At 33.2% G+C, this 13,616-nt stretch overlaps 1 protein-coding gene across 1 annotated transcript in view; it reads left to right on the top strand.

The window, feature by feature from the left end:
- LOC149792817 (molybdenum cofactor sulfurase-like) overlaps nucleotides 1-13,616 on the top strand; it is a 117,683-nt gene that overhangs the window by 77,874 nt on the left and 26,193 nt on the right. Inside the window, exons 8-9 of the mRNA XM_089971271.1 lie at nucleotides 4,521-5,153; nucleotides 11,473-11,635. Of these exons, the coding sequence (XP_089827397.1) occupies nucleotides 4,521-5,153; nucleotides 11,473-11,635 (796 nt within the window). The remainder of the gene's footprint in view (nucleotides 1-4,520; nucleotides 5,154-11,472; nucleotides 11,636-13,616) is intronic.

Raw genomic sequence — 13,616 nt, 5'->3', positions numbered from 1 at the left:
AAACTCATCAGACTTCATTGGTTCAATCCTGAATTTGTTGGTTCCATTGATAAATACACTGGTTGAATATCCAATGTGTGCCAGTTTGGGATATTGTTTGCAGTATCTGCAAGACCTCTTTCCTTCTGAATCAATGAATTCATTCAATCAACCCAATTCATCTAAACATTTCTCAGTCTGTTTGTTGTTGTTGTTGTAAGGTTTAACGCCATTTTTCAGCACACGATGGGCTAAACATGGTGGCCAGTGGAGGAAGAACCCGGGAAAACCCCTGGAAAGAACCACTGACCCCCAAGAAAGCTACTGGCAGGCTTTCTCACATACTCACATTGGCTGAATCTGAGATTCGAACCCACACAGACAGAGGTGAGATGGCAGTGATCCGTAACGGAAAGCGAATTAGACCGCTTGGCCCCTCAGGGCCCGTCAGTCTCTTAGTAGTTTCCTTATTCAGTTTTTTGCTGCCACTGAGCCTGCCTTGTGTTTCTTTGAAGAAATATTTACATCACTATCTATGGCTTAATTTTACACTGCCACCTGCACATGTATTTTCCTTTTCCAAATCCTATATTTTACGTTCCTTACCAAAATAATTTAGCAAACTCATTTGATTGACATAGTAAATATCACCTTGCTGGACAACTACTTCTGAAATGACCATAACATACATTATGCCTCATAAATATGAACTAATACAGCTCTGTAATTAGCATGGTTACTTTGCTTCAATCTTAGTATCACCCTTAGAAGTTAATCATCTGTACAATCAATTAAAAATTTAAAAATCATTATTGTAATTTAAACAGTTCATAATGGAAATCAATGCTGATGTTGGTAAAGTGATTTTCAGTACTGTAATTACATTGACACAATAGATTGTCATTACTGTAATTACATTGACACAATGGATTGTCATTAATGTAATTATGTTGAGACAATGGATTGTCATTACTATAATTACATTGACACATGGATTATAATCAGATGGTGACTCATTCATTAGGATCTGTTATTGAGTAAACACAATACAACAAAGCTGTTGAACACTGGAAATTATTCATACAGGCTTGTTTTGTTTAACGTGTTTTGATTAGCTAATAATTTGGTTGCTTAGCCCAATATTCAATCAAGAGAATGTGCATATATGATAGTATCAGTGACCACTGGTAGGTTTGATACTGGATGTAAATCAATGTGTGAAAAGGTCCAGCATTTAGTACGCGATTGTAGTAGTTTCATTGACCAGATATATTTGGCATTAATCATTTTCCTTTCACAGACAGATTATTATTTATTATATGCTCATTTTTTTCTCCGTTAACTTTACATTGTCAGAATCGTGCAATATTACTTGATGCTGAACTTGCATGCACATGCATAAAGGAATTAATTTCTATTGTAAACAAGCAATGGACACAGACACCAGCACTTTTGATTTGTAAACAAGTCATGTACACTCGCGTAGTAGGTGCTTTATCTTGTGGTTGTTTAAATTTGTTTCTGAATGAAGTAAAGCAGATGTTTCGTGGACTGCCACATACCAGCTGCTTTGGCACATTCCGCATTAACTTTCTGATACAATGTTTCAGGTTTATGCAATCTATACAACAGATGCAAGAAAGGGTCCTTACAAATAACATACAAGTGACAAGGCATATACTGTCTTCTTTAGCTGGTGATAAGAATGGCAGAAAATATACAGTTTTACATGCTGAATTTCCTCAAAATGTACCTTCTTAGTTCTGCAAATCCGAATTACATGAGCTATGTCATAGGTTCTCAATCTTGATTAAACAATTCGAAATTGTACTGTAATTTCAAATATAAGTGCAATTACATCTTCCTTACTGCACTCAAAATGAAATAAGCAATAAATTCCATAGCATCTTTTTGATAATTGCAATTGAAAGACTTCATAGTTTCCCCACATTATGATTTCAAACATTCAGTGACAGAAACAGAAACAGATTTGCAGATGTTGACATGCTTCTCCTTTGCTTCTTCAATTTGATGTATTTCGTGTTGAATTGTCACATATAAATCCAGTCCATAATCACAAAATTTCATAGAATCGAAAAAATATACCAAAAATCTATTCATTCCAGATCAAATGGAATAGTTGTTGCAGTGTGCATTCATTCACAATATGACTCCAAATTTCAATTTTAACTAGACATGCCATTTTCTTTCAAAATTTATGTTGAGCACGCAACTAAGTTCAAATTTATCTGGGCAGAGTTAAGTGTGCAGTAGTAATGTTGTTGTTGTATAATGGTGAATCTGCGCTTGTATATTTAGTTCGGAATATGGCATACATTCAGTTACTTTGTTTCTTGTAGTGTATTTTGTTAATATAATTAAGCATTAGGTAAAATTAAAAAAATTATCATATAATAAAAAGGTTACTGCATTTGAATGGGAAAATACAAACTCATTTTGTCGGATGGATATACTGCACTCCCAAGGTCATGCAGTATTCCATCCCAAAACTCATTCATATTTTCCCATACAAATGCAGTAACCTATAAATATTGATTTATTTCATTGGTAAATATGTAGATTTGTGTGCATATTTCAAATCAGAATCATATTCTTAATGGCAGGAACAATATTTTTAAACCGCAGACAGACTCTAATAATATGATTATTTTTGCAGGTGACTGCAATTCTTTATCACTTGAAACTTAATGAAATCTGACACCCTACTCTCAGTGTAATCACACATGCATTCAGTTTCTAATTATTCTTATTATGTCATGTTTTATTACACACCATGGCTGGCATTTATCAACCCCACCTTTAATGATTTGGGAATCAGAAGGTAAAGGATGTTCCCATAACTTGTACTAAAGAATCAGAAATATTATAACCAAAGTATCTCATAAACTGTTTTGGGATTTTGCACAAAATTTTAAGTGGTCTTTCTTATTTTAGTCCGGGTGATAAGTGTGTTAAATTTCATACCTTTCGATATATACCTTTGCACAGATGAATATGGCAACTTGGAGCAAATTTCACAAAGGTCCATTACAGACCAATCTTTTTTATCCCATGTCTGAATTAATCACCTGTGCTATGCAATACATAATCTTACATGATAAACTGATTTAACAGTTTCACCTAATTTTTACAGATCTTTACTATATCTATTCATCAAATTTCACTTAAAGAGATTGGTAGTTCAGTTGGCAGAGTTATTGGACTCATAATCCAAATGTCACAGGAACGATACCTACCCAGGCCAGCCTGTGTCATGTGCCTCATTAATTCCTTTGAAAAACTTTTTGATCTCATTTTCTTGTTATGATAAAATCAATAATGTGTTAAAAGTGCCATTAAAAGCCAGCATAAACAACAGGCCCACATATATGACTCATTTACTTCATCATGTCTTTGAAATCCACTTACTTGACCCATGAACTTCATCATGTCCTTGAAATTCACTTACCTGACTCATGAAAGTCATCATGTCCTTGAAGTCCCCTTACTTGACCCATGAACTTCATCATGTCCTTGAAATCCACTTACCTGACTCATGAACTTCATCATGTCCTTGAAATCCACTTATCTGACTCATGAAAGTCATCATGTCCTTGAAGTCCCCTTACTTGACCCATGAACTTCATCATGTCTTGGAAGTCCCCTTACTTGACCCATGACTTCATCATGTCTTTGAAATCCACTTACATGACCCATGAAAGTCATCATGTCTTTGAAATCCACTTACTTGATCCATGAACTTCATCATGTCTTTGAAATCCACTTACTTGATCCATGAAATTCATCATGTCCATGAAGTCCCCTTACATGACTCCTGAACTTCATCGTGTCTCTGAAGTCCACTTACATAAATCATTTTCTTCATGATGTCTTTGAAATCTACTTACATGACTCCTGAACACATAATGCCATTGAAATCCACTTATATGACTCCTGAACTTCATCTCATCCTACAAATTCACTTACGTGACCCTTACTTTTATACAAAGACCATCTATCTATAAAGAGCACAGTCATGTGGTCCTCAAAGTGGCAATTGCACACAGGATTTGAAAATAAAGAAACCTGAATCTCCTACAGCAGATTGCGATAATAGTTTGTCATTTTAAATTTTTTCATCAGAAATGTATTATTTTCATACTCAGCATATTGTTTGTCCTAATATTACTTTCACTGCTCTACATGAGTACTAACAATAATGATCAAAGTTCTTGAAGTATTAATAATTCTGTTTATTACATTTGAATCAGAATTATCACAGTAATAAAGCTTGCCAGTGTTTGATAACCTCAGTTTTAATTCAGTTTGGAAAATTTCTCTTTAAATTTCACTACCCTAAAATATGTTTTTGGAATAATGAATCTGAAGTTATAGCAATTCATCTGAGAGGTTTGAATGCAATGGTGACAGGTCCAGTGTGAACCACTGTCTTCAGCACCATAATTTTTATCCAGTTTTAGAATGTGTCATGGCTACTGGTGAAATCATTAGGTACAATGTCTGCATGTATTGTTTTCCAGGCAGGACATGTGTGTGGAGATGACAAAGATCTTGTTAATGGAAGACCAACTGGATCTGTTCGAATTTCTTTTGGCTACATGTCCACCCGAACTGATGCCCAGATCTGTTTACAGTTCATTGTGGATTGCTTCCTGGAGAGCAAAGACCAGAAACCAGTCTACTACAAATTTAATCTTGAGAATAAATCACCTCGCAAAGTAAAAAATGTAAAAGAAAAAGAAATCTGTAGTTTTTCTTCAAGAGATAATTTATACAGTGAGAAATGTGTGTCTTTTGATCAAAATGTACACTGTGAGAAACATTCGTCTCAGAACCAAGAAAATAATCAAAGTACTCATGTTACTAACAGTAACAAAAGTTATGATGGGTCAGCTGACCATATTCCAGAGAATCCAAAAGAGAAACATCGGCTAAATGATCCTCAGGAAAAGTCAAATGATTTTGACAATTTTAAGTTCGAAACTGTAGGTAGAGAAGTCGTGATAGATGTGGACACAGGATGCAAGAGCCTAGATGCCAGCCATTTTGAAGAGTTTTCATGTGAAGAACAACTGATGAAAATGTGTTCTGTTGAGAAAAGAATCCTGACTAACATCTTTTTGTATCCAGTGAAGTCCTGTGGGGCATTCTCGGTGAGTCTTATTGCAGTGGTTGAAAATATTATTCAGCTTGTTCATTTGTACAGATACTCAAATATTTTATTTGCTCGAAAAAAATATTTTCTGCCCAGCTGAATACAGTTAATATTGCCTAACAAGTTCCCGCATGTTATGGTTCATCTGTTAATGATTGCTTAATTTTGCCTTTCTCATTTTCATACATGTAATTTTGAAGTATAAGTGGTTCTTGCTCATTAATCTTTTACCCCTAAAAAGGATAATGGAACCAACCACAGTGAATATCAAAAGAAACACATACTATTTTGCATTTTTTTTCAGCCTGTACAGTCAGTGTTCATTTATTTTGGGAGCAGCTTGCTTTGTATAATTATAAACTGAAACCAGTCTGCTCTGTTACTAATTAGTGCATATACTTGTTGCCTTTTATATAAAATATAGCTATATGACTCAGAAAAAAGGCAGACTAACAAGACTTCTATTTTAAAAAATAAATTTTTGCAGCACGTAATGCATATTGTTCTTTTGATGGAGAACAGCTGCACATTGACCCAGAAATAGCACATGCCTGATTTTGAGTGTATTTTACATTTGGAATTGATTGCTCCACATCTTGTATTAATGCAACAAGAACACATCTTGTGTTAATGCTGCCAAGAACAAATCTTGTATTAATGCTATCAAGAACACATCTTGTATTAATGTTGCCAAGAACACATCTTGTATTAATGTTGCCAAGAACACATCTTGTATTAATGCTGTCAAGAACACATCTTGTATTAATGTTGCCAAGAACACATCTTGTATTAATGCTGCCAAGAACACATCTTGTATTAATGCTGTCAAGAACACATCTTGTATTAATGCTGTCAAAAACACATCTTGTATTAATGCTGTCAAGAACACATCTTGTATTAATGTTGCCAAGAACACATCTTGTATTAATGTTGCCAAGAACACATCTTGTATTAATGCTGTCAAGAACTCGTTTTTATCTTAATGCTATCAAGATTAAAAAATTTCAAGTTGGATTCTGCTTTGATAATGAGAGGGTTAAGATGGTTGACAGGTTTTCAGATTTGCAAATGCAACAGCCTTTTTGGTATAGAATTGTATTAAAGGATAATTTGATTTGGTATGGAGAAGTGTATTAAAGGATGATTTGATCTGGTATAGAAGTGTATTAAAGGATAATTTGATTTGGTATAGAAGTGTATTAAAGGATAATTTGATTTGGTATAGAAGTGTATTAAAGGATAATTTGATTTGGTATAGAAGTGTATTAAAGGATAATTTGATTTGGTATAGAAGTGTATTAAAGGATAATATGATTTGGTATAGAAGTGTATTAAAGGATAATATGATTTGGTATAGAAGTGTATTAAAGGATAATTTGATTTGGTATAGAAGTGTATTAAAGGATAATTTGATTTGATATAGAAGTGTAGTAAAGGATAATATGATTTGGTATGGAGAAGTGTAGTAAAGGATAATATGATTTGGTATAGAAGTGTATTAAAGGATAATTTGATTTGGTATAGAAGTGTAGTAAAGGATAATTTGATTTGGTATAGAAATGTATTAAAGGATAATTTGATTTGGTATAGAAGTGTAGTAAAGGATAATTTGATTTGGTATAGAAGTGTATTAAAGGATAATTTGATTTGGTATAGAAGTGTATTAAAGGATAATATGATTTGGTATAGAAGTGTATTAAAGGATAATTTTATTTGGTATAGAAGTGTATTAAAGGATAATTTGATTTGATATAGAAGTGTAGTAAAGGATAATATGATTTGGTTTAGAAGTGTATTAAAGGATAATTTGATTTGGTATAGAAGTGTATTAAAGGATAATTTGATTTGGTATAGAAGTGTATTAAAGGATAATATGATTTGGTATAGAAGTGTATTAAAGGATAATTTGATTTGGTATAGAAGTGTATTAAAGGATAATATGATTTGGTATAGAAGTGTATTAAAGGATAATTTGATTTGGTATAGAAGTGTAGTAAAGGATAATATGATTTGGTATAGAAGTGTGTTAAAGGATAATTTGATTTGGTATGGAGAAGTGTAGTAAAGGATAATATGATTTGGTATAGAAGTGTATTAAAGGATAATTTGATTTGGTATAGAAGTGTAGTAAAGGATAATATGATTTGGTATAGAAGTGTATTAAAGGATAATTTGATTTGGTATAGAAGTGTATTAAAGGATAATTTGATTTGGTATAGAAGTGTATTAAAGGATAATTTGATTTGGTATAGAAGTGTATTAAAGGATAATATGATTTGGTATAGAAGTGTATTAAAGGATAATTTGATTTGGTATAGAAGTGTATTAAAGGATAATATGATTTTGTATAGAAGTGTATTAAAGGATAATTTGATTTGGTATAGAAGTGTAGTAAAGGATAATATGATTTGGTATAGAAGTGTATTAAAGGATAATTTGATTTGGTATGGAGAAGTGTAGTAAAGGATAATATGATTTGGTATAGAAGTGTATTAAAGGATAATTTGATTTGGTATAGAAGTGTAGTAAAGGATAATTTGATTTGGTATAGAAGTGTATTAAAGGATAATATGATTTGGTATAGAAGTGTATTAAAGGATAATTTGATTTGGTATAGAAGTGTAGTAAAGGATAATATGATTTGGTATAGAAGTGTATTAAAGGATAATTTGATTTGGTATAGAAGTGTGTTAAAGGATAATTTGATTTGGTATAGAAGTGTATTAAAGGATAATATGATTTGGTATAGAAGTGTATTAAAGGATAATTTGATTTGGTATAGAAGTGTATTAAAGGATAATATGATTTGGTATAGAAGTGTATTAAAGGATAATTTGATTTGGTATAGAAGTGTAGTAAAGGATAATATGATTTGGTATAGAAGTGTGTTAAAGGATAATTTGATTTGGTATGGAGAAGTGTAGTAAAGGATAATATGATTTGGTATAGAAGTGTATTAAAGGATAATTTGATTTGGTATAGAAGTGTAGTAAAGGATAATTTGATTTGGTATAGAAATGTATTAAAGGATAATTTGATTTGATATAGAAGTGTATTAAAGGATAATTGATTTGGTATAGAAGTGTATTAAAGGATAATATGATTTGATATAGAAGTGTATTAAAGGATAATTTGATTTGGTATAGAAGTGTAGTAAAGGATAATATGATTTGATATAGAAGTGTATTAAAGGATAATTTGATTTGGTATAGAAGTGTAGTAAAGGATAATATGATTTGGTATAGAAGTGTATTAAAGGATAATTTGATTTGGTATAGAAGTGTAGTAAAGGATAATTTGATTAGGTATAGAAATGTATTAAAGGATAATTTGATTTGATATGGAAGTGTATTAAAGGATAATTTGATTTGGTATAGAAGTGTATTAAAGGATAATTTGATTTGGTATAGAAGTGTATTAAAGGATAATTTGATTTGATATAGAAGTGTATTAAAGGATAATATGATTTGGTATAGAAGTGTAGTAAAGGATAATATGATTTGGTACAGAAGTGTATTAAAGGGTAATTTGATAGCAGCATATCTTACCTTTTGCTTTTACGTATCTGTTACATTTGCAAGCTGAAAAACCGTGTCTGTTTGATGTGAATACATCTTCATACAGACTGGATAATGTCAGTAAGAAACATGTTGTCTATCTGATGTGAATACATCCTCCCACAGAGTTGAGAATTGTCATTAAGACATGGTCCACTCCTTGCTTGACCATGGGCTTAACAGTCATCTCTTTCAAGGATGTCATTTTAGTGGATGTGTGTCAAATCTGTGACCAGAGAATTTTTTAAAATGTTTCTAGTGCTTCATGGCATTGCAGGCTTCCTTCAACAAAAGTATCTGTTTCACATGTACCCTTTATTCATTCTATTGATATGCCAGTAACCCCTGCTTCCTTTCATAATTTGGTTCTTTTAAGGACCTCTTAGGTAACCATCATGTATCCTGCCCCTTAGGAGTTTGGGGACACTTATATTCATTATCAAGAGCCTAACATACAGGAATTACATATTTCTTTTTCATAATTTATTGACTTAACACAAATTACAGTGCTTTTCACCATTGTATATTGATAATTATTCCCATAACTTGTGTCAAATTATTATTGAAGTGTGTTTGCAATCACTCCTTATTAAAGGGTTAATAACTGCATGTCTTACTTTAATATAAGAAAAGACAGGTAAGTTCCCATTGTTTACCTTGTGTACAGGTGAGTTTATGCACTGAGTGTACATAGCGCACACCATGTAAGCAACATTTTATTGAGACTACTACAGTACAGTATGGGGTAATTCAAATTACAAAAACATAGCAAAACTAGCACATCTTCAGAAAGAGCATTTGGACTAACATCAATCCAGAAAGAAAGCAAAGAAAATTTAGCTGGTAAGTTAAAAATATAACCTGTTAAAGACCGAATCCATTTGAGAAAATCCAAACTAATGTACAGGATATCCAATAATAGCACTCCTGAATATTTGCAATCACTATTCCAGTATAGGTTTCCTGGTAATACTCCCCACCTGTGATCCATGTCTACAAAACAGTATAAAATTCCCAAACCAAATAAGGAATTATTCAGAAAACGTTTTCAGTACTCTGGAACTTTGCTTTAGAAAAGTATTCCAACTGAAATTAGAAATGCCTACTCTATAGATATATCACAAAGCATGAAACATCAGGATGACTATCTTTATCGGTTGCATTGTTTTAAAAATTTGCTAAATAAGTTTTCAGAATTTCTGCATGGGTGTTTTTTTCTATTGTTTCCCCTGAAGTCTCTGCTTTGGTTTCTGGAATTATTTAATTTTGCTTATTAAACTTCCTTTCCAGCTCGAGTAGTTTACCATATTTTGCTTTTTAAAACTTTTTTTTGCAGTTTTACATAGATTAATGTGGCTGCCGTATCATCAAGTAGATAAAATAGGCAGTCCTTTTGAAAAACTCCTTCACACTTATCCGCTTTGTTGAGTGTATGAGTAAAAGTTCAGCTGGTTAGTTTTTTGAGGTTTCAAAAAGGATTGTCTTTCATGAGGATAGAGATTTGGGACAATTTGTAAATTCTTGGTAGTACATTGATCTCTAGACCTTGCACTGTTTTGCCTCTTTTGCTGCAGCGTTGAAGATAGTCTGCTATTTTTTTAAATTGGACAATCTTTGATAGTGTTTTCCTAGTGTTTTTTGTAGAAAGGGATTAACTGGTTTGGGAGTAAGAGACACTTGACTTGTTTTCATTCTAAAACCAGGTCATCCAATTTTCTTGATTGGTTTAACTGAAGTATTTTTTGTGATGAGTTACAAAGATAATAAAACAATGGAGATTTGTCTGGGCCGCTGTATCAAACTGGGATGAATGCCTCCACATTTATTTAATACAAAAAATTCATATATGTGAAATCATCTGATTAATATTGAATATTGAAAGATATTGGTACTAAATATCATTTGGTTTCATTAAAACTAGGTAATATCGACATTTCATTACATTGTGAACAATGTAATTTCTCTATTGAGCTGAGAAATCTGTCCATTTTTCACATATGTACAAATTTAATATGATGCTGATCGGCAACATCGGTGGCAAAGCAATTTCAGTCAAAAGCTGGAACACAAATTTTGATGGTATCACCATTGTAAAGAAAAGAAGCTAACACCGCCCTTTGTTGGATTTTGTCTCCAGTTCAAGTCACCATTCAAAGCATTCCCATGCCCCAGCTGATCACCACTTTTCACCTGAGTCTTTTAATCTAATGCATACATTTTCTTCTCATATCCACTTTTTAAAAAAAAAACATACTGCCTATCTTCATTCCCTCTAGATCCAATTTGTGTACCATGTGCATATGTTGTTATTAGATTAATCATTAACAGAATTTGTTGAATGCATCACATCATTGCTTTTGGAGCACTCCTGAAAAAGAACAGAATTATGATCCACTTTGTTGACTGAATTAAGGGGTGGCATATCTTAATTCTAAACTGAATGTCGTTTAAACCTAACATCTTGATTGTTTAAAAGAACAGTTTATGACATGTAACTTTTTTTAACAAATCATTTCAGACTTGAGTTAGAATGGAATAATGGTGAAATTTATGATAAATGGCGGCATTGGGACTTTAAGGCATTTGGGCTTTAAGGCATTGGGACTTTAACAACCTTCTTGGTTATTATGTGCATATTATCTGATATCTCAATCAGATTTATTTTGACGTAGCCAGCTAGCAAGCTCTTTGGTAACATTCTGAAGCATCTCTTCCACCCTGTATTTTAAATGGTGCACAAGCAGTAACCTCTTATTTCAGGTGAATGAATGGCAGCTGACATCCCGTGGCCTGTTATATGACCGAGAATGGATGATTGTATCGGAAAGTGGTGTGGCCCTCAGTCAGAAGCGGGAACCCAAGCTATGTCTTCTTCAGCCCAGGATTGACCTTGGTGACCAAACACTTGTCCTTTCCTACCCAGGTGAGTATGTATGTAGATAATTAGGTAGATACCATATATACTCGTGTATAAGCCTGTTCGCGTATAAGCCGACCCCCCAAACTGAATTGGTAAAACTGTTATAAAGTGCATGACCCACGTATAAGCCGACCCATAATTTCTAGACTAACGGTACATCACAAGATGCACAAAGTGAGTTCTGAATACGTTTATTTAGGCAAATCACATTATTAAAAAAAATGAAAGTAAGAAAGCTAATTTATATGTTGAAATAAAAACAATTCTAAAGTGTTAAGTCTTAATGGAAATTTAATTAGTCCTCATTCTGAGATCATGAATTATAAAAGTTCTATCACTTCTAGAATCCTTCAAAATCTGGCTGTGTATCAGACTCGCCAAACAGTTCATGAAACTCGGCTTCTGTTACGGGCATGCTTTCATCATATACATCGTCAATGTCATCATGGTCATCCGATAGTGTGTCGTTCTCCTTCTCACTCTGCTTGTCATTGTCGGATTGAAATATAGCATCATCCTCTGTTCCATCCATGGCATTGCTGATACAGCACTTCTGAATGATTTTGCAATCATTTCCGATGGAAGTGAGTCCCATGCTTCTTTTACCCACTTGGCGACCAAATCGATGTCCGGCTTCATTAAATTCCCGCCATTTGTCCTTTTCACAGCCCCTGAACAAACCCATTCTGCCCACATCTTTCGTAACTTGTCCTTAAAAGGTTTGTTAAGGCAGACATCAAGAGGTTGTAACACTGACGTTAAACCTCCTGGTATCACAGCCATTGTTGTTTTCATTTTCTTTGCGGCCTTTTTTACTTCATCGGTCTTGTGTGCACGAAACATATCCCATACAAGCATTGAAGGTTTCCGAAGAATTGCACCTGGTCTCTTGTATATAGTGGTAATATACTATTTATATACCTTATCCTGTAATTATTTCCATGTGTGGTTGGTTATCAATTTGTGTTTGATAATTATTTATCATTGTTGCTTATTTGTGTGTTTTTTTTAAACTACCGGTAGTGTGATTCAATTGATCAAAATATGATTGGTTTCAGCGTGGACATTATTCAAGTATTGTGACAGTTTATAACTTTGAGCAGAAACCATGTCCACTACCATATCTCATTAAACAATACATCTGAGAGTCGGCATGTATTAGTAAATTCATTGGCATTGTGCAACAAAACAAACCTATCATCCCTGAGGCATTTACCACGGATTAAGCATATGGTAGCTATTGTACAACACTCTACCGCTAACAAACCACTTTGCTTTACAAACAACTAAACAACAGTAGTACATAAACTGTAGCTGCTGATTACTTCTAAAACATGTCAAAGAAATCCCACAAATTATATTGTTTTCCAATTATTCACGCTGACTCGTATATTGCCCTGTTATTTACCCTTCCTAAGCATGCGCGCAACAAACCCCTATGGAGCCTCTCGCTATTGTTCCTTTAAGACTATCATACATGTATTTATAATCTCGATCAAAATGTTTGTCATATATACCTTCAGTATTGTTATTCTTTTATTTTTTTACATAGATTCTTTTCATATTTACACTGAAATAAGCTAGCGTGCATTTGTACGATACCATAGAGTTTAATGATTACTGATTAGCTGAGGGTTAAATACTTGACTGGAGATTACTAATATGGCGGTTCTTTTGGAAAATACACATACCACCGTGGCTCAAATAACATGTATGGCTGCATTTTCTGGTAGATGGACATCTGTCAAATAGACGTCAAGTACATTAAAGCATGTTTTTCATTCATTATCCTACCACTTAAGTTAGAAAAAAAATATTTGTTTCACTTCACGACACCACAGATCTTATGAGCCATGTAGCATCATTAGGCATGTGATCTCATCTTCAGCGATCGACAGAAACAATAAATGCTGGAAATCGAGGGAAAAAAGCGTTAAAAATTTAAGACTTGGACCTTGGCCCGCAGATAAGCCGACCCCCCCTT

This window comes from Sinohyriopsis cumingii, chromosome 9 (genome assembly GCF_028554795.1).
Source record: "Sinohyriopsis cumingii isolate HCF-2022 chromosome 9, ASM2855479v2, whole genome shotgun sequence".
NCBI lineage: Eukaryota > Metazoa > Mollusca > Bivalvia > Unionida > Unionidae > Sinohyriopsis > Sinohyriopsis cumingii.
This window is presented reverse-complemented; position numbering and strand designations above follow the sequence as displayed.